At 51.0% G+C, this 26,493-nt stretch overlaps 1 protein-coding gene across 1 annotated transcript in view; it reads left to right on the forward strand.

The window, feature by feature from the left end:
• IQSEC3 (IQ motif and Sec7 domain ArfGEF 3) overlaps positions 1-26,493 on the forward strand; it is a 102,540-nt gene that overhangs the window by 35,393 nt on the left and 40,654 nt on the right. Inside the window, exon 3 of the mRNA XM_035027901.1 lies at positions 17,567-17,846. Coding sequence (XP_034883792.1) covers positions 17,567-17,846 — 280 coding nt within the window. The remainder of the gene's footprint in view (positions 1-17,566; positions 17,847-26,493) is intronic.

Below are 26,493 nucleotides of genomic sequence, written 5' to 3' on the forward strand. Positions count from 1 at the left end.
GAAATCAGGGTCAGGGAGGAGGCAGGACTCCGAGAAGGGAACTCGAGGAGTTAAGCCAAAACCAGGGGCACACCTTCGGGATCCTTCAATCCAGGACCGAGGGAGGCTTGCTTGTTCCCTAAGGCTGACCAGGTTGGAGGATGGAAGGCAAAGGGAAGAACTGAGTGAGCACTGTGCCGGTGCCCTGGGTGGCCTGGGGGCCAAGTTCTGTGCCAGGGACAGAAGCATGAGAAAGGCCACTTGAATTCTGGAGGAACTCCCCATCTAGTGGGGCACTGTGATGCCCCCAAATGGATGATAGCTTGCCCGGAAACCGACTGGAAGGAGAAAGAAAGGGGAGAATGAGACGGGGGAGAGGAAAAGAAAGAGGACAGAGAGTGGAGTGGCATCGGGGTGGTCTGCAAAGAAGGAGACTGAGGGCCTTGGCCCCTCCTCATGAGCTGTCACTGTTAAGATACACAGCGGAGTCGTCTTCTTCAACATGTCCTCCTTCTCAGGGCAGGGAGAAGAGAGGAAAGCTGTCTAGTCTGCCTCCCACCCCATCAATCTAGCTCAATTCAGGGAACGTTTAATTACCACCACCCAAGCACCAGGCATCAGTGAAGACAGATTGCGGGGTGCCCTCAAACTCAGTCCTGGGGGGGCGCCGGCAACAGAAATCCTCCCTAGGGTTTTCCACGCTCATCCTCTCACTCTCATCCTTCCCATTCCTTCACGTGCCCACACTCCTCTGCCTGCTGGGTCCACCCTGAGGCTCTGGATTCTGGTGGGAAGGGGTGGGAGGAGCTGCTGTGCCATGTGGGAGAGGGGGCGGGTGTGGGAGGGGTGCTCCCCCCTCATGGGAGCTGGGGCGCCAAGGGAATGGGCTTCTTTTCCAAGCTTTGGGGCGGGAGGGTAGGAAATCTACTCTCTTAGTTTCCCCTTGGAGGGACAGGTGCCGAGGTTGGGGCGGAGGTGCTCTGGGAAGGAGGGTGGGAGAACATTCGATCATGGAGGGTCTGTGAACACTGCCCACCTCAGCCCTCCCCTCTGGGTGGGGCAGGGAGACATGCCCCCAGTTGGTCCAGACCTTCAGCAGCTGAAGCAGCCTCTGTTCCCAGGTATTCCAAGTTGTCCTGTCTGTTTGGTTTGTAGTTTCCTAGAGTGTATTTCTGTCTGTCTGTGTCTCTGATGTCCGTTTCTCGGCTTCTCTGGGAGGAGGCCTTCTGGATGTTTTCTGACAGTCCAACAGTGTATATGTCAGTCAAGTCTGTCTGTTCTTGGCTTCCTGGGGGAATTCCATGCTGAGAAAGTTTTCTTCCATGAGACCCCTGACATCCCTGCTCCCAGCCCTATCCTTGACTCCTTCACAGCCCCTTATCACTTTCCTTTAACCAGGTGTCCCACCTCTACCGGGGGTAGCCCAGACCTCCCTGTGAATATTTCTCTGAGAATGTGCCAAGGTCAGAGACTGGGCTGAGGGCTAGCGCAGGGTGGGTGGGTCACAAAGTCCCCTGGGCCACCCTGGGAGATCCTGGGCTGGGCTGCAGGGCTCTGAGACAAGCCAGGCTCCAGCCCAATCAGCCTCCTCTGAGTTCTCTGAGGATAAGTCCATTCGTCTCTACAGGAGACCCCAATAAGAAAGCTAAACCAATCAGTCAGGTCTTAGGATCACTGGGGCCTTTGGCATGTGACCTCAGAGCCGACTCCCTCCAAAAATGTCCAAGTTTGGGGTGTCTGTCCCTTCCCTGCCAAACCCCGAGCTGTGGTGCTGAGCAGGAATCCCTTCCTTAAGCCGCTGGACTCATCCTCTGGGGGCTGCATGGCCGCTGGTCTTTATCAGCTGGTCACCCACAGCCCCATCTGTCAGACCTGTGGGGAGGAGCTGCCAGAGCCCGAGGCAAACTCTCAGCCCAGGGGAGAGACCTGGCCGGGAGAAATCCTCAGCCCTCCCAAGAGGCAGCCAAGCTCAAGCCCTGGGGGAGGGGGTGTTGCTGGGACAGCCTGCTCGCCCACGGATAGCGCAGCCTTTGGGGGATGGGGTCAGGAGAAACGCTTGGGACCTGGAACCTGCCAGGGAGCGATGCTCCAAGAAGTGGGAAGACCGAAAGTGCAGCAAGTCTGGGAGCTGGGTATCTGTAAGAAAGGAGGCCAAGGGGTGGGCCTCAGGGACTGGGGTGCATTGGAGCAGTCGTGGGGCTGGAGAGGCCTCTGAGGCTGGACCACCCGAGAAAGGTGCCCAGGCTCGCAAACGCGCGGGCAAACCGCCTACGCTTCCCAGGGTAATGAGGACCTCAGGTGAGAGCTGGGGGAGGGGGGGGGGGTGCAGCCCTGAGCAGCCAACCAGGGCAGCAAGTGCGTACCAGGCTCTTTCTTCCCCCTTCCCTACCTCCTCCTGCTGCTAGCTAATGACAAGGGCTTTATTCTAGGGAACTGAATAGGCTCATAATTGCAGCCCTACTTTCAATCCCGTGGCTCTCCTCCCTCTCAGGCTCTCAGTGACACTTGGAACAATGACCCTGCAACTGGCCAGCCACCTCCCAGCATCCAGCAGAACGGCAGGCCATTTGTCTCTGTGGGTGGCAACGGGGCCAAGTTGAGGAAGATTGGCTTCTATTAGAGTCATGAGAGGAGGCTCGTTGGGGTGGGCGTGGGGGCTCAGGAAGGGGAGGCCTAGGGAGGAAACAGAACAACCCCCAGCCCTGGGGAGGAATGGGGGATCTGGAGGGGCCAAAGCAGACTCAACTGACTCACCCCTGGTGTTTGGTCCTTCCTCTTCACGTACCCCTTACTCCAGGATGGGAGAGACACTAATACTTCTTGAACGTAATATTTATTGAACATTCCAGAGATGTTGCACTAAGCCCTCTCAGTATTTTATCTCAATTCGGTGAGAGAGCTATTATTCCCATTTGTAGATCTGGGATGGAGAGAAGTCCCGTGTCTTGATAGAGGGACCACGCTAATCAGTTCTGGAGGTGGAAGGTGAACTCAAATATAACTCCAAAATGCAACCTTTTCCCACTGAGCTGCTGCTAGGATTTTTTTTCTTTTCTTTTTTGAAGAGCACAGGAGAAATCCTTCCAGGCAATTCTTTTGATCTTAAATAACATCTATTTTCTCTGATTATAAGTTATACTTGCTAGTCGTTGGAAATGTGGAAAATACAGAAATGTAAAGAAGAAAATAATTGAATCCAGTTATATAGAATTAACCACTGTCAATATATTAGGGTGCAACCTTCCAGGGTTTTATTTTCCTAGGCAAGGATTTTACATTTTCCCTCATTAAAAAAAAAAAAAAAAGATTTTGTAGCCTGTACTTGCCACTTAGTATACTGCGTTTCAGGAGAGCACCCACCCAGAGCAGCCCGTCCTGTGCCCCTACCCTGTCCTGGGGCCCGGTCTGCACCTACCACCCAGCCCAGCCGGTGTGTGCCGGTGGCCGGCCGTGGGCTCTGCTGGAGGCTGCACTCCATGCCACCCTTGAGGAAGGGATTTCCTTCGGAGGATGCTGTCAGGGAGAACCCTTCTTTAGCATTGCTGGCGCCTCTGTCCCGCCTTTTGGCTCTCCCCAGCTGGCCTGGGGCGTGATCAATGGACCAGCCAGTGTCTACTCAGCGATTACGGAGCAATTAAATTCCCAATCGATACAGCTCAGTCTTCAAACAGCTGGGCTAGGGAGCCTCAGCATCATGAGCCTGCTCCATCAGTCACCTCCCAGGCTCTGAGGCTGCCCGGGGAGCCTGCCCCACCCGCAGTGGAGGGGTAGAGCTCGTTCTGGGGCTGCTTTTCTGGAGAAGCACAGAGAACACGCGGCTTCCCTCGTAGGCCCGAGGAGGGGTGGGGATCTCTGGGGTCTCTGCCTCGACGCACGGGGAAGGCAGTGGGGCAGTAGGCAAGGCCAAGGGGAAGTTGTCTGGTCTCCTTTGGCGTCCAGTGGTTAGTCCCCGAAGGCCATGGCAAGGGTCGGGATCATGTGACCTAACGCAGTGCCGTGACAGTTCCCGTGATGCCTTGCCCTGGAATGGAGAAGCTGCCAACTGTGGGGTCCAGGTAGGATTCCTGGCAATTGAGGACCTCAGTCTGGCCCGGGACACAGCGAACCCGGTAGGAAGTGCTGAGCAGCGGGGTGGGGAGTGGGGGTGGTGGAGGGGGTGGGGGGTGGCGGGTAAGGGGGCTGCTCCTTCTTGTTTGGGCTTTTTGAGCAGGTTAGGTTTGCTCACCAGTCTCCTGAGGATTTCTGTATAGTTCTAGCAGAATCCCCCTTGGCCGTGCTTTATACCTGAGCATAAGCACAATGAAAATGGCAGAAGAATTCAGTCCTGGAGTTAGAGAAATCTGTCCCCTGATGAACCACATGGCCTGTCTCTTCACATGTCTGTGCTTGTTGTCCCATCCGCATCTTCCCTGCCAGAGGCACAAAAGACAAAATAGATGTCAAAATACTTTGATAGCTTGGTAGGGGATGTCCTCCCCCAACCCCCAATTCCAGAGAGTTTTAGGGAAGCTTTGTCTTGTCATGATTTTCGACCTTCTGTTCAGAGAGTTTTCCTCAGCTACGACGTGAAACTCGTGTTTGGAGTCAAGTATTTGTGCAGGCCAATTTTCTTATGTGCTTTTCCCTCCTGGTCACTCTCTAAGACCACTCTCTGAGACCTAGGTTGTCACCAGAGGGTACTTAGGAAACTTCCCCATCCACAGGCCTGCGCTGGGGCTGTGGAGTGTGAGGCCAGGCTTGGGTCCACCTTCCAAGAGCTGTGAGTTAAGACAGACAACTTTTTGTCAGCAGTGTGGTTAGAGATGTTTAGAGAATTCCTCCTCACTCTATTCCTATTTTGTGTCCCTAACCCACGAGAGAGGGAAAGAGAACCCTGGCTGTGAGGTATTGAACACTTGCTATGTGCTAGGCAGATATTATCTCATTTAATTCCCACTGAAAGTTCATAAAATGTTATTAGTCCCAGGTTTACAGACAAAGTGAAGGTTGGAGATGATGAATGACTAGTCCAAGGGCCGTATACCGGGTGAAGGGCGGAACCAGGATGTGAACCAAGCATCCATGACGACGTCTGCCACCAGAGTCAGAGGACAAAAGAAGGGAGGCGTTTTCAAGCATGGGAAGCAAAAGTGTGGTGGGGGAGTGAAGAGCTGGCTCCCACTTCCCCAGGGCACTGCTCCAAGTGGGCTCCTTGCAGAGAGCCTGGTTTGTAGTTCAGGGACCACGAAGGCTGGCCTTTCCATCCTCCAACCCAGGCTGTTTGAGCAGTCCAGGCCGCAGGAGGTAAACATGTCAGAGCCACCGAACCGAAGACAGAAATGACCGAGAGAGTATTTTAAGGGGGGAAGAAAAGCTGTAGGCGTTATTATTTAAAGAAATAAACATAACTACAGATAATACTCCCAGAACAACAAAATGAAAGCTACCACAAGGAATGGCTAACCATCTCTGCTCAGTTGGTGCTCATTAATGCAGAGTTTTGTCCAATTTGGGGAAACAGATTCTTTTTTTGCTTACCAGAAACTTCTCTTTTGAGTCTTTTGGATATTCCTTTTTCATTCCCAGAAAGAATAACCTCTCTTTGCAGGCCTAGAGATTTTTCTAACTTCACTATCTCTTACACTTTTTGGTTTTGTTCCATTCTCTCCTCAGAAAGGTCAGCTTTCCCCATTCATTTATCTTTCAACCAGTAACTTGACCATAAAAATAATTTATAATTTCAGTAAGCATTTCTAATCTATGACAGAAAGGGTTTTAAGTCTGTTTCATCACACCAAAAGAGAGGAAAACATCTTACTCTGCAGCAAGAGCGATTTAATCAGATCAGATATCCTTAACGACTTTAATGCCTTTGACAGAGGCCTTGGAATGGCTTGAGAAAAGAGATTTTCGGAGATTTCTTTTGTGACGACGAACCCTCCCCCAAAAAAAGCAAAACAGAAAAACAGGAAAGACAGCCGTCTGTGAAGGAGGACTGGCCTGTTACTGTCTCTATCAGGGAGACGTGCCAGCAGGAGCAAAAAGAAAGGGGCTGTTGATTTCGAACCACAGGATGTGGGGCTGGAAGAGCCCCCAGAGATGCTCCACCCGTTATCACACAGATAGAAGACAGAGGACCCGAGGCCCAAGGTCTCGCAGCTGCAGAACAGGCTCTAGAACTCAGGTTTCCTGAAGAGCTGGTGCTGTCCACCCCCAGACGTCTCTATGCCTCAGTTTCCTTAGCTACCACATGAGGGGGTGAACTGTCTAATCCCTAAGGCCCCTGCAGCAGAGATTTTATAAGAAGACACTCTGTCCCGGCTGGGGACGGAGTAGGCATACACACGGAGCCCCCGGGAGCATTTACAAAGCAAAAGGGGGCGGGGGAGAGCGGACCCAAGAAGCAGATGGGAACAGCAACATCCAAATTAGTGCGAGCATAAGTAAGAAATGAGAAGCCTCGGTAGGAAGGTAGAAGCCGGCAGAGATCAAGACAAGCCCGTATAAAGAGAGGGGCTGCAGTGAGCGATGACATTAAGCCCTGCTTCCTGCTTGTCACTGTTTGAATGGGCTGCCTCGGCCACCCACACGGACTGGCGGCATCTCGGTGTGGTTCCCGGGTTCTAACCGAGGCTGCAGGTTGGCAGGTTTGGAGGAGCGATTAGGCTACCCTGAGGTCCTCGGATTTCAGGGGAACGGACTCACCAGAAACAAATTTATAAGAGACTGATACAGTAGTATGAATTTATGAATGAGAAATGATACTGGTGAATAGGATACTACTCATGATTACCAATTAATAAGGAACTTCAAAATATGAGAGTCTCTCTTCTTCTCCAAGGGCAGAGGGATGAGCACCAGATGATTTTTGGGGATTCCCTTCTAGACAGTGTAGGAGGGGACACACTACCTTGGATGTTGTTCAGGGTCATTGAGCCATGCCCTTCAGAGAGAAGGTGTAGTCTCTCCTCTGGATGGCAGGTGATGGGCGTGGAGAAGGAGGCAGTCTTTCAGATGGTTCTATTCAAGCCTAGGCTAGGACACATGGAGTGTTGGCTAGAAAGAGCGCAATATCTGTGAGAGAGAGAGACTCTGAAAACTAAGGGACCAATTTGGGGAAAAGATCAAAGAAGATAGAGGCCCAGATGAATGCCAATCCAGCAGGGCCAACAGGCCCGGGGAGGAGATTTTCTAGACATCAGGGCAAGAGAGGAAATGATTTAACCCAGCACCAGCTGTCACAGTGCAGGCTAAGATGAGATTAAAAGCAGAGGCATTTTATCAGAAAATTCTTGCCAGCTGACAGTTTGACTGCCTGCTCTCCTAAGAGGAGGAAACAGTTGAACCCTTTCCGGGAAAGGTTTCTGGCCTGGCACTGACCCCTGCCCTGCCTGGAGGGGTGGGTGGCCCCCTCAAGCTAGGATCTCCAAGGCTTCTTCCCAAAGCTAGTGTGCCCTGCATCGTCTTTTCATCCTAAACACTTTTGGAGATGACGTGTGAAACCCACAGGCATGTGGAAAGTGGCACGGCCATTCTGAGACTGTACACTTGTGAGCGGTTTCTACTGGACCAAGAAAGATTGAAGCTAGACATTAGGAAGAACTTCAAGGCAAAAGATAAGGAAGGTGACTGTAGGGAAATAAGTAAATAATCTTGTTCCATAGCAACTTGATAGATACCCAGAGCAGTGTCACACCACTGGCCATTTGGCCATTTCCATCTCTCGTGTCCTAAGACTCCTATTTTTGGCAAGCACATGCCTGACTGCCACCAGAGAACTTTCCCCTGGCATGTGGCAAAACCGAGCCTGTGAGGAGCCCGGAGAATATCTTTCCCTGGAAATGGCTCAAGACCAAAGAAACATCCGCTCTGCTGGGGTGAGGCAGGGCTGATCTGGGTGGGACAGGAGGAGGAGAGAATAAAGGGGCTTTATAGCCATGAGAATACAACCTCACACCTGAGCAAACGGGCTTGGAGAAGTCAAGGCACTAGGCCATGCCGCGCAGCAAGAGAGGAGCTGGATTTTAAACCATGGTCAGTCTGTCTGGTTCTCAATCTCATACTCATTACATTCTGCTGCCTCCCCGCCCTTATACCTCTGGTAAGCTTCTCTTGACATGATCTCTAACTCAGAGCTTCAGAAATTATACCATACGGAAAAGAACAATACTTCTCCATTTCAAGACCTCTAGCACAAGAACAAAGGAATGAGATAGTTCAAGTTCAAGGACAGTTCTTTATTCTGAAGTCATATCCTTCCTACTTTTTCATATTCTTTTGTAATATTATAAGGAAACCGGATGGTGCTTTCTTTTTTATTTGAACAAAATAGCATGTGGGAAATCCTAAAAAAGGAAAAAGTTTCTCCTTTATATAGGGCTTACTGAGCATTGTACACAAATTCCTACCTTAATTCTCTCACAGAGAAGAAAATGGGGCCCAGAGAGTTGAAGCAACGTGCCCAAGGCCACACAGCAAGTCAAGGCAGAGCCAACTTTCAAGCCCAGGCAGTCTGGCACCGAGTCCACCCCTGTACCTTCTGCGTTGAGGCCCCAAAGGATGCGCTGGCCGACACTACCTGCAGCCTCATGTGCCCCCCCGCTCGCAGGGACCCCAAAGGCACTCATACTCCGGACCTGGCTCCCAGCCAGCTTGTGGGCTGATGCCTTTCCTGAGTATGCTTCTCCCAGCCTCGCCTATGTGGCTCCCGACCGTCACCACGGTCCATTAAGAGATGATTACATCCCCGGACCACAGAGGGCCGGGGGGCGGCGGGGTTCCTTAAAGAACAAGTCCATTTTCCTTCCTGAACGTCTTCCTTGCCGAGATAATGGGTACAACCCAGCTCCCAGCTCCCTGCCATTATTTCTGTCCTGCCAGAATGGAGTTGTGGGCCATCGCCCCTGGAGGGGCTTCCTGACCTGCTTGGAGTCCACAAGATCTTGAATGTTCCTGAGCCTTCCCCATGAGCACACTCTGCAGACCCGGTGCTCCTGCCAAGCAGCCACCGCTGCTTATGTAAAGACAAGGAAGAAATTTGCCCCTAAGGAAAACCTAAGGAATGACAAACACAAATTCAGGACAAAGATTCCTTTGAGGAGAGCAGGAGGAATACGTGGGGGACGAAGGCTTCTTATGTGCCATTTCTCAAGCTGGGCACAAGTGAATATTTTTCTGTATACCTTACATATATGTTCCTCACATTTGCATATATAAAATGGCTCACAATAAAAGAACAAATTAAATAAAACCCAGAGTTTTATGAGGCTGTAAATATCAAGCGTCGTCTGCACCAGCTTTGCGATGACTTTAGGCGTGTGTTCAGAGACGGTTTTAAAGGCAGTGGGAGCTTCAGTGCAGGGCTGGGCACCATGAGGACGTCAGGCCTCGTGGGAAAAGTCTCCTCTTAGGGGTAATAATGCAAGCACACATAAAAGGTGAGGAAATCCCAAGTGCATTTAGGTGCCCCACGTGTTCTCTGTGCTTCGGCTACGAGAAACATGCATTTGTGGAATTGTGTGCTGTGTCTTGGGGAAGGGACAGGGAGCGGGGAGGATGTCCTTAGAGCTTGATGTTGCTACCACATCCACGTCTATTTGTGAGAAAATAAAATGCTCAAGACTATTAGGATTCCAGTGGCACTAAGATGGCATTAGTCAGTGTGGCCAGCTTGGGAGCCTGTGAGGGAGGTGCCCTGAGGAAACTTCTAGGTGAGGCTTCCCTGGAGGACTGTGGGCTCTGACGTGCCGCCGTGGAGCGGGCTGAGCAGGGGAGGTTTCCACAGTGGACGTCTGGGGCTAGTCTGCAGAGCTGCTCCTGTGACCAACCTTGCGTGAGCGCCATGCTATTGTGGGCCTGGATATGGGGCAGGTGCGAGTCCAGGGAAGGACTGCGGTTCCTTTGACAGGAAACCCCTACGGGCAAACCAAACCAGCCAACACCTTTTGGGAACAGCTGTGAGACCAAAGCTTGGCGTCTTCGAGGAGCCAACAAGAGAGAGAATCACTTACTCTCTCAGGGCCCTTGGGAGAGGGGATGGAGAAGCATCTGCCACAGCCAATGAAGTCAGGGCAGCTTCTGCAAGGGAAGGAGCCCAGAAAGCCACAGCTGCCCTGCTCCAGGGCTCTCTATTCTGAGACCTGGCTTCCAGCTTGGATAATGGAGGTCAAGGACCCATGGGCTGGGACAGCTGCTGCCATGGAATCGATGATGTTAGGGAAGCAAGGGGAGGCTTCTGCTGTGTCCTTGGGTGTTGAGGGCAGGGGAACCAGAGCCCTGCCACTGAGCAGGGATGCTGCATTGTGGGCCTGGGGCCCACGGAGAGGGAAGGGGATGTGGAGAAAGCTGAGCCTCTCCTTCCTTCCAGATGTCAAAGCAGCTTGCTCAAATTGTCCATTTCCTGAGAGGATACAGAGGTCCAGAGAGAGGTGGTGGGCCTATGGTTATACCAAGTGCTGCGGGCAGAGGCGAGATTGGACCCTGACTCCCAGCCTAGTGCCCTTGCCACCACCTTGAGTAACGTTTTCTAGCTTGCCCTTAGAATCAAGCTTTCCCCAGTGACACGGGACCCGGACGGCACTCGGCTTCCCTTGCTCAGTGCCTTTCTTCTGACCATCTTACCACCACCTTATTGATTCAAACATGGCAGAAAAAGAAGTGTTTTAGTAACGGCTGAAAAATCTTCAGATGCGAGACGTGTTGTTAGCTTTTGTCTGCAAAATGCTAGTTTCTCTGTCCCAGAAGCACTTTAAGAAAGGCAGGCAGAGTTTGGGCTGATGTAGTGCAATAGGTCAGGCCTTCTGGGGTTTCTTCTCGACCGAGGAGTTCTTCAGCCTTCCAAACCCTCCTAGCAAGCTGTCTAACTGCTCTAGCTGTTGCACAGAAGGGGAAACAGCCTCCCCCAGCGGCCCCCACCCTCAACACCAGCAAGCCCCTCATGGGCTGGGCCTGCGGGGGCCTCCTCATTCCTTTCTCCACCTTCTTGCCAAGGGCCACCACCCAAGCCAGCCGCTGGTAGGGCAGCGTGGGCCAAGGTGCCCTCTCCCGGCAATCCTGTCCCTCCAACCCCTGGCAGTGGACAACATGGCCTCACCTGGGCACCAGGGAGGACACTCGCTGACCCAAGTCAGCTCCCTGGCAGGGGCTATGTGAGCACAAACACCGGGGTCCCTTGCCCTTCTTCGTGCTCTGTCCTCATAGAAAGGCTGTATTTCCCGTTGTGGTCAGCATACCCATCTATGAGCTCATTTTCTCTTTCTCACTCTCTTAAGTGAACTGAGGTGCAGCAAAGTTAGGCATCTTGCCCAAGTCAGCCAACTAGTACATTGCAGAACCAGGGGCTTCACTCCACTCCAGCTGTCTTACCTGTGAAGGAGGATGTCATCCACGTTAGGATAACAATAAGCAGTGTCTGAAAGCTCTGTGGTGGGTGGTACCCAAACACTCTCTCTGTGTGACCAGAGCTGCCTATAGCCCTTGGCACAGTCCTCAGCATATGGAAGATGAGCCATGATCTTCCCTCCAGAAGAGCGTTTTGAGCCTGGGTCTATGGGGTCTATAAAGCCTCTGGATGTGGAGGTAAAATTTGGCATGCATGCACTCCCTGGGAAGAGAGTTTTTTCAAAGGCGTTGGGAACCAGGAAAGGTTCTACAGGACGGCGGGCAGGCAGACCCTGGTTATTCGGCTGTTGAGAGAAAAAGGAAGAAACAAGGAAAGCTGGTTACCTGTCACTGATTGGGTTCTCTGGGAAGCAGAGTCTGAGTTGAGGGTGCTAAGTGTTTACTAGAGGATGTGCTTGGGATCATCACTCATGGGAGGGAAGGCAGGAACACAGCATGGGGCAAAGGGAGAAGTCCAAGTGATGGAGGTCCAACAGAAGCCTCAGCCAATCCTAGGTGGGCTCTTGTGAGAATGACCTATCAAACTTGCCCCACGTTGGGTAAAAATGGATGAACCTTTATATCCCCACCTCAATTAGTGACTGGATTTGGATAGCCCCGGGAATGACGTGACTTTGGGCCAAGGAGCTCTCCGCAGCTGAAACCATCCCTGATGGGACTGATGGGGCTAACGGCAGAGGACAGTCTTCAACAGCACTGCCAGAGCAGGGCAACAAGTCATTTCTTGAAGGAGGGTCTGGGCAGTGCATCACTGAGCCCCCCTCAGTACCTCTGCCCTTGGGAAAGTAGGAGAGATTAAATGATGCCCATCCATCCACTCATCTAGCCATCTATCTTTTCATTTAACATTTATTAAACACGTCTTATAAGCCAGCCCACTGTGATAAGCACTGGTGATAAAAGGTGTACGTGGCATAGTCTAGTGGAGAGAGACACATCAATGAATAATTGGAACACAAAGTGGTCATTGCTGAAATAGAGGCAAGTGCCATTGGAGGGTGGGACTGACTTTTCCCAGGGGCAATGAGTGAGCCCTGAAAGAGCTGACAAGGCAGAGAAAGGAGGGGTGGGAGAGTAGGAGCATGAAGAGGAGAAGGCATTGCAAAGCAGAAGGAGGTCACGTGAGAGGCATGGTTGTCTGAGAGCGCAAGGTAGATTTGGGGAGAGTTCCAGTGTGCCCGCAGTGGGTGGGTCACTTGGTGGAAATGTGGCTGGAAGGGAATGTTGGGGTGAGATCACCAGTGCTCCTGAGTCCACACCGGTGGACTTTATCTCAAGAGTATTGGGAAGTCACCGATGCGTTTTGGGCAAAGGATTGATATTAAAGTATCTACATTTTAGGAAGTCAATTCTGATAGCAGGGATGATAGACAGGAGGGAGTGGTTACTGGAACACCAAGGGAGTCATATATACGCCATGCTCCACAGGCCCCTATCGTCCCTCTGAGCACAAGTCAGCTTCTGACTTGATGTTCAGTTCCAACACACAGGTCATTCTGGTCTGGGCACATGTAGTATTCCTCTGAACCACTACTTATACCCCTATTTTCCAAAGACTTTCATTTGCCATGCTCATATCCTGTGTTCTCATGGGTGGAATAACCCCTGTGGCTGGCCTGGGTCTCTGTGTGTGTATTGGCCTAATGTCATGTGGGCACAACAAAAGCCTTCTCAGAACCTTCTTGTTTTGATATCACCCACATTCTTTTTCTTCTTGAATGGGCATCCCAACCCAGGAAAGGTTTTTGTGACTAGCATCTCCTTCATGTCATCAGTGACCCTAAGTTTCTCCAGGCTAGTGGGCTGTCATTCAAGGAATCTGCTCCCACAGCTGAATAATGAACCCAAGATAGCTAAGATCACCGGGATCCCTCTTCCTTCTCTCCTTCCCTTCTCCTTACAAGAAGCTATGCAGGTCCCAGAGTGAATCCCATTCACGTGATTCCTGTCCAAGTACCAGGCTGCCTGAAATCTGACCCACCAGGGACAGCAGCTTCATGATGTAAGGTCAGCCCAGCCAACTCTGGACACTTAAGGGTCACAGCCTGTGTCTTGAGAAGAGTGATGTTCTGGGCACTGGAACAAGGGGCTTCCAGTTCCATATGAGACTAGGATTGAAGTAGATGGTCTCTAAGTTGAAGTAGATGGTCCTTCCAAGCTATGACAGCTAGGATGAATATTCTAAACTCTTTCCTTGGACCATTATTTATAGATGGGGTACAAAGAGGGAAACAGAGGCTGGGAACAGTCTTTTGATGCTCAGCCATCACATAGAGGTTTTAAGTACTCGGGCCTCCATTGCTCCCTAAGTGACTAAAAGACAAATCCACAAAAGGAACACTGGACTAATGTCGGCCTAGTGCATGCCCCATATTGTGGCTGGTACAGCCAAAGGGCCTGCCTGTAGGTGGTAAATATGTATGGATTCCTCAGAGGTCACGGATCCCATGATGTGCTGACCCCCAAGACCAAAGCCCTTCACTGTGCTGTTCCTCCAGTGACTGGAGAACAAGGGTGGGAGGAAGCCTCAGGGAGCCAATTCACCTTCACTTCTCTCCCTAAAGATCCTAAGAGTTAGTCTGGAGGTCTGGGAAAGACCATGAGATATGATGGAAAAACCCTACTGTTTTGGTTTTGTGAAGGTTGAGGTAGGCTAAATGTTGAGAACCCCTGCCACATAGGAATTCTCCATGCCATTTTTCTGGGGATTCCTTTGGGACTCCATGCTGTAGGTTTCCAGCTCAGAATACAGCCACTGTATTCTGCTGGAAACCACTTATCAAGGACTACTCTGTGCCAGGCAGAGTACTAAATTCTTTGCAAGCTATATTTAGTCCTCACAGCAACCTTGCAAAGGAGTTATTAAGATGCCCATTTTGTGGAAATAGAACCACAAAGAGGTTAGGTAACTTGTCCAAAGTCACATAGTAAGTAACAGAACCAGGATTCTAACCCAGGACTTCCTGACACCAAAGCCCATGTTCTTTACCCTCTACTATATAACTTTAAACTTTGCCATATTGATGACAGCAGCTCTGGGTCTCCAATAGCCACCTTGTACCACACAAGTCTGTGAAGAAGTCTAAGGGGGGAAGGCAAGGACAAGGTCTCCTTTCTAATACTTTTCATCATATACTCGGGAGGGCCACAGTCTCTCAGTCCCTTTGTATAGAGGTGGGCAAAACCAGAGTTGGTTCTATCAGCCAGAGAGTCTGGAGCCTTGGGGCTGGTGGGCTTTGGTGGACTGGCCTTGGCACTGGAATCCAAGCTCCCAGAATTCTAAGCTTAGGGATAAGTAAGCTCCCATCATATGGCAAGTAAGGAAATTGACTCAGAAGGAAGAACAAATTACCCAAGGCCACAGAGCTAGTTAGAAGCATTGTATGACAGTGTGTGTGTGTGTGTGTGTGTATACTCATGCATGCATGTGTATGTATGTGCTGGAGATGACAGTAAGGGGTTTTCTAATTCCTAGGTCCTATGAATGAGTTCAGGAGAAGGCCTTGGAGTCTGTCTATATCCAGAGGGGTGGACCACAAAGAAGGCTATTTTTAAAATTTGTTTTGGTTTAACACAAGTAGTTTATTTGGGACAAGGGGACTCCAAGAAGTGCCAATGTAGGAGTGGGTGATGAAGAGAAGGAAGCCAATACATGTTCATTAATTATCAGGTCACTGCTTTGACTGCTGGGCATCTTTGGGAGATGGTGTGGAATGTGCCTTGGATTATTCCTCAAGGGACGAGGAAGCCGGGGTATTTATCTACCTGCATCCATTATCATCAGTTGAGTACTGCTATTCTGGTGCATTAACTCCCAAAACCTCTTCTCAGGCACACTACAGCAATAAAAGAAAGCAAAGTGCTATTTTTTTTAAACATTTTTAAAAAAGATTTTATTTATTTATTTGAAAGAGAGAGAATGAGAGAGAGCACATGAGAGGGGGGAGGGTCAGAGGGAGAAGCAGACTCCCTGCCGAGCAGGGAGCCCGATGCGGGACTCGATCCCGGGACTCCAGGATCATGACCTGAGCCGAAGGCAGTCGCTTAACCAACTGAGCCACCCAGGCGCCCGCAAAGTGCTATTTTTAAAGGTGTTTGTAGCCCCAAGTAGCCACCAGTTCTCTAAAGAGTCTGGAAAACCTTTTGGGGTGAAGAAGCTTGGGCATTAGTACCAAGGACAGTCTGTATAAGAGATGAATGAGACTGAATGGTGCCCCCTGGAGGCAGGTTGTGATAGGAAAGGGAAGGGCTATTTCTGTGGCCCTGTGGAAAAAATAGGTAAGTCCTATGACAAGAGTTGAAGTCAGGTCTTAAAAAGAACCTCTTGGTGATATCGGTGAAAAAGACATATCAGATGTCTAGAGCTCATTCAACTATACGACTTGATTAATGGCCGTACAAGAAATGATGGAGCAAAGAAATATGCATAAAGAGGGTTTCCTTGGGGGAATTTGAGGCTCCTTGTTGCTAGGGTCAGCCAAAGAGCTCTCCTTTACGGAGTCGATGAGGCTGAGGAGTACTGGGAGGAGAGATGGAGATGGAGTGAAAGGATTCTTCACCCATCCGTGGTTATTCTAGTACCAGGGGCTCCAAAGTTGGGTGGAAGCAACAGGAAGAGATCTCTTCTCTGGCATGATTTGGGGCACCTTACATGGAGGCAAAGCCTTAGAAGAAGAAAGCCCTAAGGTTGTCTGGCTCTCTGACCAGGGCCACCCCACCTCCTGAGCCCCTGCTCCTTATCTGTAAAAAAGGGAGATTGGAGGGCTGGAGTAGATGACCTCAGGGTCCCTTCCAGTCCTGATCTTCTATCTCTGTCTGCTGGAGGGGCCGTCGCTATGGCCCTTGCACTCCCTGCAATTCATCCATCATCAAGTATTAACTGAGCACTCACCATTTGCCCAGCATTAAGTGGGGAGCAGGGATAAAACAGAATATAGGCCCTGGCCTCCAGGGTGGGATAGATGAGGAAAATAAGAATTAACACTTACTGAGCACCTACTCTGTGCTAGGCAGTGTGCTAAACAGCTTACACATACTGACTCCTTTCCTCCTCACCATAACCTCATAAAATAGGTACTTGTACCTCCGCTATCAGATGAGAAAACCAGAGAGGGGCTCAGAGAAAAAACAACTAAACTAAGCCACATCATGGTAGAGCTTGGATATGAGCCCATGGTGTAGCCACAATGCTTCTCCTCCTGTGAGATAGGAAGGGACTCTCTAAGCACAGTTCCTAGTGTGCTTGCAGATGAAGCAGTTACAGCTGGAGTCACTTGGAAAGGCTTCATGGACAGGTGGCTTCGCACTTGGCCTTGAGGGAGTGGCAGAACTTGGAGACTGGCCAGGGAGGGGAGAAACCTGAGTGTACTAATTCTCCAGGACAGGCTGGGTGTGGGGGCTCCAGCCAGCAGGTATTTTCCTAGAGTAGGGAGGTGGGTAGCAGCAATGACTCAGCCTGCTGGTGGCTTCATGGGAGGGCAGGAGGGGCCAGGAGAGGCCAGGAGCCAAAAACAGATGCTTCCCTAGACCCTGCAGGGCAAGCACCCTCCTCTTCACAGCTCTAGCCCCAGCCCCAAAGAGCTGGCGTCCACCCAGCCTGGAGGGGCTTTATGCCCAAGCCAAGCCTGCAAGGATCACTCCTTCCCCCACAGTCTCTGGGGCAGTGTAAAAGTGGAGCTGGTTCAGTGTAAATCAGCTTCTTTCCAGCTGCCTAAGCCACTGGTCAGGGAGCTTGATGACTGATAACGATGATCGTTAACACTTGTATATAGCAGGGACCGTGAGCCAGGCACTGTTTTAAGAACTTTAACTAACCCAAGCCTTCCAACGTTCCTATGAGGTAGGTACTATTATTGTGCCCATTTTATAGATGGGGAAACAGAGGTACAATGAAGTAGCCTGTTCAGGTTCGCACAGCTAATAAGTCAGAGACCAGATTCCAACCCAGGCGTTCTACTCTTCCCCACTCGGCCATACTGCTTCTTCCCTCTGCCTGGGATACCCTCCTCAAATGCAGGCTCTCCTTCTTGCCTGAAGCTCTCCCCTAGAGGCAACGGCAGGAGGCACCCCCACAAGCCCCCACTGCTAGAAAGGCCCATCATTGCCCCAAAGGCCAGGCCAGAGTGCCCGGTCTCTCTCCTCACCCCCGCACCCACATGCACCCTGTCCCGCTCTCCCCCAACCGAGCACCGTTGCCTTTTGTTCACAGCGATGGCTCCTGCGCCCAGGCCGGTGGGGGCATGGAGGACTCCGTGGTGGCAGCGGCGGCGGTGGCAGCCGGCAGACCCAGTGCCCATGCCCTGAAGGCTCAAGCCCAGGAGCTGCAGGAGGAGGAGGAGCGGCCGGGGGCGGGGGGTGCCTCCCCGAGGGCTGGCTCCCACCGCGTGGCCTCCCCCGGCCGGCAGCAGCCTGCCCTGGCGACGGCGCTCTGCTCCCACGCCCCTAACGCCTCCGATTACGAACTCTCCCTTGACCTAAAGAATAAACAGGTACCCAGGGCCTCCAAGGGGGGTGGGGAGGGTGGAGAAGGGGCCTTGCCTTCGGGGGCTATCCAGGGATCTCCCCACTTGGGCCCACCTCTGCTGCAGGCACATTTCTTTTGCCACTAGTTCTCCCAAATGGAGCTGTCTTCTGCCCTTCCCTGTCGCCCAGTTTGTCAGGAACCAGCCTCTTCATGGCAGGGGTCACACCTTTGCAATGCCAGTCCCCGAGGCAGTGTGTTTAGGGCTCTGTTCCTCTTGCCATGTGCAGGAAGCCTAAATTGCCCCCCCCCCAGACCTTGAGGCAGGTGGCCCACTGTTCTCTAGGGAAGCCCCTACCTCCACCTGCTGCTCAGAAGAGATGGCCTCACTTACGTGCCCACACAAGGGGCAAGCCCCATGTGTAGGCACACACAGGTTCAAATGAGGTGCAGAGACAGTGGTCTCCTCCAAGGAGTTTGAGGATTCCGAAGGTTAACCAAAGCTCCCTATTGGAGAACAAATCCTGTGTGTGTGTGTGTGTGTGTACTCATGTGCATATGCTTAGAGAAAGACATCATGACTAGATATTGCTAAGAAAGAGCATTGAACTTGGAGCCATAGACATAGGATCCAATCCTTGGTCTTGCTTTTAGTTAACTCTGTGACTTTGGGAATGCCAGTTAAGCACTCTGGGCACTGGTTTCTTCATCAGCAAAATTGGGAATTAGACCTTGAATCATCTCCAAGGTCTCTTCTAGCTTTACAGTGTGTAGGTTCTAAAGAACCATTCTTTAACTCAATGGACAAAGTGAGTCTTGGGAAGGAAAGCTAGTAGAAAGATCACTAAGAATGAGTCAGGCCAAACTCATTTCTTTCCTTCAGCATCAAGGCCAGCTGTAGGTGGAACATCTAGCTCTCTGTAAAGTATTTAACAAAATCTCCCATGATCTATATGTGGACAAGATAGGAAGTAGATTAGATGACAGTCCAGTCAAGTGGGTTGCTTTCAAACAGAATTCTCAAAAAAACATTGATTTTTTTCCATCAATGCCAATTCCTGGGGAGTTGAGTGGTACGCTGTCCTTGGTCCTGTTCTGTTCAACCATTTCTGACAAGGCACTAATTTCTGACGACACAAAGCTGAAAGGGGACAGCCAATACCTTGGTGATAGAATCCAAGACTTTGTAAAAATCTTATCCGGACATAAAGATTTAAATGAAAAAGTCTAAATGAAATAGGGAAAAACATCTAAAGTTCTCTTAGCTTTGAAAAGCCCACAGCATTAGTATAAGATGGGCAGGCTTGGCCTTGGGAGAAAGACCTTAGGGCTTCAGTCGATTGTAAGCTCAAGAGGAGTCAATAACCAGTAAAGCAGCTGCCAAAGTGAGTCCAGCAGCCTTCACAGAAGGGTAGATAAAACCCCCCGGATAAGGGAGCAGCCGGCTAGAGCCCCACACTGGTTCCTGGTCAGGGCCCGCTGGAGCCTGTCCTTGATTCTTGGGGCTTCATTTAAGAAGCAAGTAAGAATGCCGAGGATTCCAAGGTTCTCCTAAGAAGGAAAAAAGGATTGGCTGGAGTCATGTGGAGAAACTGTAGACATGAAAACAAGTTTTAAATATGGAAGAGCTGACATGTGAAAAAGGAATTAGATATATTTTCTATCATTCCAGGCAAAAATAGTGGTACTAACGTATGAAAGCTACAGGAAAGGAAGCTTTTAGCGCAATTAACAATTAGAGCTGTTAAAAATATAGAATGCCCTGCTTGTGAGGTAGTGAGTTTGTGTTACCGGGAATGCCCAGGCAGGGACTGGCAGAGAGTCCATCTGGAACACTACAGTGTGATGTGGGTGGTCAGTTGGCCCAGAGAAGAAGTCTTCTCAATTCCACATGACTATGCTCCTTGAGGACAGAGACCATCTCTTATCCATCTTTGTACCAGTCCCCCAGCATCTAGCAGAGTGTCTTGGACATAGTAAGAGCTCACTGAATGAATAATTTTTGAATAACTATGATATGCAAAGCAACAAGAGACTGAGGTAATAAGAAGAGAAAAATGGTCCCTACTTGCCCCCCAAAGAGAGTGCAGTTCAATTTAAGGAGGGAGGGAAACCCGTGCTTCAGCTCGGGCAGGAGAATTAGTTTAATTCTGAGTGATGGTGGCATATGGAGAGTTGTACAGGGTTCTGATGGGTGTCATGAACCTTTTTATAGTGGACATCATTCTGATAGATGGGTCTACAGGTTGGGCCAGCAGGAGTGGGGTGGGAAAGGTGAGGGTTGGTAGAGGGTGTGACAGGGGTCTTCTTGCTGAGTGAACTCAGCCCCAGGGAACAGCCCACCTCCCCTGGCTCCAGTATCTCTCTGGGCCAAGCATAGGCTGGGGGCGGGAGGAAGAGGGTAAAAAGTGAGGGGTTAGAGAAAAATGATTAAAAATATGGCACACATTTATAAGAGACTGAGCTCAATTCCTGTCTCTTCTGCAAATGAACTGTGTGAGCTCGGGCAAGCTGCTTAACTTCTCTGGGCCTCCTTTGCCTCCTACCTCTTTAGGGCTCTTCCCCCTGCCCTACCGCTAACGTTCCTGCTCCCTTCCTCACTTGGCACTTGACCTCAATTACTCCTTCTCTTACTTTGGGACAGAATTGTGGTTCTCCTTCCTCCTCTTGGCAGCTTTCCCTGCTCTTCCAAGGTTGTGTTGGATGCCCCTTCTCCATGATCACCTAGCACCCAGCCTTTCCCAGTCATAGCCCTTCAGCCCTATATCCTTATCCCCTGTTGACTGGATTCCTCCTTGAAGTCAGGACACATGACTTATTATTCATCATTATATCCCCAGTGCCTGACACAGTGCCTGGCATGAAGAAGATGCTCGAGGATGAAAAGGGGAAAATAGTAAGTGAGCTGAAGAGGGAAAAGTACATGAAGCCTGGGGCAAGGACCTGACTCGGCTTTAGGTTTCTTTGAGATCTAGGATTTAGTATTCTGATTCTGTTAGTCCCACCAGTTGCACAAATCCTGTAGCACTTGGACTGGAAGGATCTTGGATGATCATTATCTCGCTAGTCCACCAACCTGCCAGACCTTCTGCTCCATCAGCCAGTTCAGAATCCCAGGCAATTTCTATGGCATGGCTTCTCTCCCTCTCCTCCACATCTGCTCCATCCCCAAACCCCACTGATGCTAACTCTTAACTATTTCCCAAATCCCCACCTTCTCCTGCCAACCCCACTCCCCCCACCCCAGGATAGGACCATCATCTCTTGCCTAAGCCCCTAGGGAATCCCCCAAAATTCCCCTACTTGGAGTTGTGCTTCTTCCAACCTGATCTCCACCTTGCCACTGAGTCCTCTTGAAAGAGAGCACATCTGATCATGGTATTTTGCCGTCTGAAAGCCTTGCATGGCTCCTCACCACGTGTAAGACAAAGACTTCTCCAGGTTCTTCTACCACCAGACATAACCCCATCTCCTGCCCCGCTCCCATGTCGGCTTCCAGCCATTCCCATTTGCCTTGCTCCAGATCTCTGTGCTATCGTTTGCCTCTGGGCCTTGACAGATTTTATTTCCTCTGCTGGGAATACTCCCCACCTGTCCCTCCATCACACTTCACCTGGGAGATCTCTGTGCATGCTCCACATCTCAGCTCAGTATCCCCGAGCCTGGGTGTGTGCTTTCACGGAGTGCCCCACCACTGACTCTATGGCACCTGAGAGCTGTCCCACTCATAAGGGCAAGGACTATGTCCTTCTCAGGGCTGTCACGGAGTTGTGCAGATTGTGCACAGAACACCTTCATAGTCTGTGTGAGGAGTGAGCACTTGTTATTATGTGTTAGATGATATGCTGTTCTTGCCCACCTTTGCTTCCCCACACCCAGCACAGTCCCTGGAGCCTAGGACATGCTCCATATTGGAGGAACACATGAGTGAAAGAACAAACAAATGAACGAACACATAAATGAATGAGTCTGCCCCTGGGCAGCCCCCACGGCCTCTCCCCACACTCACACAGTGGGGAGGTCCTCGGGTCCAGCTTCTCCTGTCCTCCATTTCCTCTGCCCTCAGCTCTGTCACTTCACCTCACAGTGGTCCTTGGGGCTACAGCCTAGGGGGACAAAGAGCATGCAGGTCCCTTTGGGGGGTGCTTTAGGAAAGTGGTGTGGCGAGGATACATAGGGCACCCGAGTGATTTCCAAATTCATCCAGGCTCTCGAGGGAGTTTGTATCCTGTTCTGTGCCACCACTGATGAGCAGCCCGTTGGAGCTCATGTGGGATGTCCAAATGGCATGGCTCTCTGTGCCGTCCAAGCCAGGGGGCCACACAGCTGTGGTCAGTAGCATCCAGGCCTTGCCCCCTCCACACCAGGTTCTGGGTGGAAGTCATGTTCTCTTTTTGGATAGCAGCCCCTTCTACAACCGATCTCCGCTACCCAAGCCTCAGGGTCTAGCCTCACCCGGGGGTACCTCTCAAGGGGAAAAGTGGTGGTTATGTTTCCAACCCTCTGGCCTCAGTTTCCTCATTGGTGAAACGAGGGGTTGTACCAGAGTATCTAAGGCTCCTTCCTCCTCCGAAGGGGAGAGTGCCACCACGGCACTGGACGGCACCAGAGGGCCAGCCTACAGAGGATGATGGTGAAGGCAACGCTCATCAGGGATAGTCCTTCTGTCCACTTGCATCCAATTCAGGGAACAATATTGCACAGCTGCTATGTGCAAGACCTGGGCCACCACATTACAAAAGATACAGTCCCAGGCCTCAGCTGTGGGTGCTGACATGTAACTGGTACTAGCTAGCACTAACAGCCTTAACTCTGTGCCGGACAAGGTGCTAAGCGTTTCCTATGCACTATCTCCCCAGATCTGCATGCTATCCCGGTGAGCTAGGGACTACTGCCATCCCCATTTTAGGAATGAGGGGACTGAGGCCTAAGCATATCAAGTAACTGACACAAGGACACATCCCTAGGTGTGCATCCCTGGTGCAGCCAAGACCGGGACTCCACAGTCCTTGATTTTACCCAGAGTCTTCCAGTCTCTTCATTGCAGTGAAGGGGTAGGTTCCAAGGAAGTGGTGCACGGGGCTCTGTGGGAGCACTGGAGACAGCAAGAAACCCAACCTGGGGTTCAAAGCAGGCTCCCCACAGCAGCAGCTCTACCTGAGATAGTCTCTGAGAGCTAGGAGTAGCTGAGTCATTAGTAGCTCCCACCCCTAGCTGGCTGGAGTCAGGAGAGGTTCCCAAGAGCAGCCCTGCTCCTAGGCAGGCCTCAGTGCCCTGCTGTGTCGAGTGCTTTCTGTAGTTTGGACAGTGGGCAGGGAGGTGGGCACACAGGGAAGACGCAGGAGTCACAGCCTGCCCGGTGCAGGCCAGCTTCCCCCGGGGGCCGCCCTTAACATCTCTGAGCTCCTCTCACCACGCCCCCTCCACCGCCCCCAGCCCCAGACTGTCTGCTCCTAAGCCTCACGTAAGCCTTCCTTTGCCAAGTTCTGCAGGCTCATTCCATGTAATGCTTTAACATTCTCAGCTGGGAAATCTTGGATCAGAGGAAATCCTTGCTCACACGTGAAAGCCACCCCCCACCCCAGCCTGGCTGCCTCATTCCTCAGCACTGCAGCCCCCCAGCTAGTTGCTCTCCCTCTCCACTCCACCGACTTAGCGGCCATCTCTCTTCAGCCCTCCTAAGGCGCAACTGCTGCAACAACCTGAAAAGAGGGAGCATGTTCTAATTAACACTGAGAGGCTCATTAGACACACAGAGCCCCCTGAGCCCCCCTCCACTGCTTCTTCTGGCAGAAGCTGAGAGATTGCTCTCTTGGGAGGAGGCAAGGCTACAATTACCCATGATTCATGGGGTTTAGAGAGAAGTGAGCTGAGCTGCTCTTAGGCCGGTGGGCCCAGAGACCCCTCCCTCTCTGGGGCCAACCCCCACCCTCATATCCATCTCTCTTAACTCTCTGATCTGGCCCTGGTTAAGAAAAGAAGAGGGTTAGGGTGGTAGGGAAGGCCTGGCTGGGTAGACAGAGCTGACCTGGGACCCTGCCAAGTTCCTGAGCCGTGGTTGGGGGGCAGGGGAAGTGGGGGGCAAGGGGAGGATGCAGCATTTGACTCCAAGCCCAGCTCCAGAAGAGAGCCTAGATCTTTATTTCCCCTGGGACATAAGACAGAGTTCAGTTTAGTTCATGTCCGCAAACACTGATTAAGCCCCAGCCATGGCTCTGGCTCGACGCTGGGCACCAGGAATGTAGAGACATAATACCATCCTGCCTGTAAGGTACAGTCCGTGGGAATACAGAGAGCATTGAGGGTGGGCTGCAAGGGATGGGAAAGAAAGAGTGGGGGACAGTGCAGGCTGGGGTTGCAGTAGGCACAAGGCTGGAATAGATGGGAGACGGTTGTGTTAAATGCACTGGAACAAATGCAGAAGATCCAACAACTGAATTCAAATACCAGAGTGAGCAGTTGTTCCTTGCCAGGCTCTGTGCTAGGTGCTGGGCAGGGATCAGAGGCCTCGAATAACGTATGCCCTGCTGGAGTCGGGGTTGGTGGGGTGGAGAGAAGGAAGGATAGGTTAGATAAGTATCACAAAGATTAGCGGAGAGAATTGAGTGTCAAAGAGAAGTAAGAAACCACATTCTCCATGGGCACCTGAAACCGGGAGCTCCCTGTCTGGTTGGGGGACTAAGAAGACTTCACGGAGGAAGCACATTTGAGGCAGGTCTTGAAAAAAGGAGAACATCGCAGGCTGAGGGACAAGACTGAGCAAATACTCAGGGCAGGAAAGCCTAGGGTGGGCTGGGGGAAGAGCAGGAGTCGAGCCAGTGTATACACAGGCTTGGTGTAGTAGAAGATGGGAGGGAGGCTGAGGCCAGATTGCTCAGGGTCGGAAGGCCAGCAGGAAATATTTATACTTATTTTGGGCGATGCTCTCAAGCAACGGAAGGCCTGTGTTCACATCTGCTCTTCAAGAGCCTTGATCGGGGTAATGTAGGGTGGATGGTAGGTGTGAGAAAGCAGGGAGGCAGTGGGGAGGCTGCCAGAGTGGTCCAAGTGGGGGGCCAAAGACAGCCCCACACGGCAACGGTCTGGTCAGCATGATGTAAAAGGTAATAGGGGTGGAGGTACGTGGAATAAAGGCTTTGAGGCCGACAAATGCAGAGGCTGGGATGTAGGAGAACCCACGGACAAATGCAAGTTTCCCAGCCTGGAGAGCATAGCAGCCACGGCTCTGTGGGCAAATAAAGAAGTCATTGAGAGCTGGTTTAGGGAGGTGGGGAAAGACAGCGGCTTTGTAGAGGTGAACAGAGGGATCCATGGGCTGTTGGAAACGCAAGTCTAGGATCAAGCCTAGGAATGGAAATTTGAGAGTCATTCACATAATCATCATTGTTATCATCCAATAACTACCACTTACTGTATACCTGTTATGTGCCAAGTGCCATATGAAACCATTCAGTTCTCATAACAAGCTACAGAGTGAGCAGGATTAGTTTCATTTAACAGATAAGAAAGCCGAGAGTCAGAGATATTAGGAAACTTGCCCAAGGTCAACCAGCAGGGAAGAAGCAGATCTGGGCCTGAGTATCTCCCCTAAGGCTTGTTCATCAGTCCCTTAAAGTAGAGTGAAGTTATGATAAGGGACAAGGTTCTCACTCAAGAGGCGAGAAAACACTAGCCTGCAGGACAACTGTAGCTTCCCTCTTAATTAGCTGTTAATTATCAGTTACCAGAGGCTACTGAAATGACGTCCAACATAGAAGTAACGGAATGCCCAGAAGTGCATAGGAAAATAATTCAAATGTGTCTGCAGAGTGGAAGATGGTCTGCATGGGACTTGTAACTGGCATGCTTAGGGGTTTTGTGGTCAGAATATAGGATTAAAGAGCTGTATGGAAGCAGGCAAACCAAGGTAGACTGGGTCATGAGAGCTGAGGACAGAGTTTCAAGATGATAAAAATACCAAGAGCTGTGGAAAAGAGGGAGAAGGATGGTGGAGGCTGGACCATCAGGTTTCATGATTAAAGGTCTGGTGACCTTCCTGAGAATCATTTTAGAAGACTGGTGTGAGCAGGAGGCAGAGCCTGGGGAGTCAGGGCATACAGGGCTGGGTCAGCAATTCGGCATTTTTTCATGGAAGGAGGCAGAGGGTGTAGACTAGTCTTCCAAGAGGTTTGGTGGAAAATAGAAAGAAAGAGATTGGGTTAGTGCTCCAGAGTGGGGAAGTCAAGAGGAGTTATGTTTTAGCCTGAGGAGATCTCTGAGGGTCTGTAGGCAGGTGGAAAGGGGCCAGTGACACAGTAGAGTTTGGAAATGCAAGTGAAATGCATCAGTTCCAGGAGAAGAATGTTATGGGTTAGGTAAGGGAGGTTTTTGAGAGTCTCAAAGATAACTTTGCAATTAATTCTTTAATGTATTCAGTAAATATTCATTGAAGGCCTACTGTATGCTGGGCACTCTCTAAGCATTGGGGATAAAGAAGTGAACATGGCAAAGTCCCTGCCTTCATGGGGCTTACAATCTAGTGGAGGATTTGATGGAACAGATTCAAGATATTTAAAATACAGTTTTCTTCTCTGCTTGGGTCATATTGGAACACTGATGGTAGAAGTCTCCTAGGCTTAGCTCAGCCGGCCTTCTGCCTCCAGGTAGGGTGATACCGTGCCAGGGGGGTGGACATC

Source organism: Mirounga leonina, unplaced genomic scaffold (genome assembly GCF_011800145.1).
Source record: "Mirounga leonina isolate KUSES-001 unplaced genomic scaffold, KU_Mleo_1.0 Mir_201, whole genome shotgun sequence".
Classification (NCBI taxonomy): Eukaryota; Metazoa; Chordata; class Mammalia; order Carnivora; family Phocidae; genus Mirounga; species Mirounga leonina.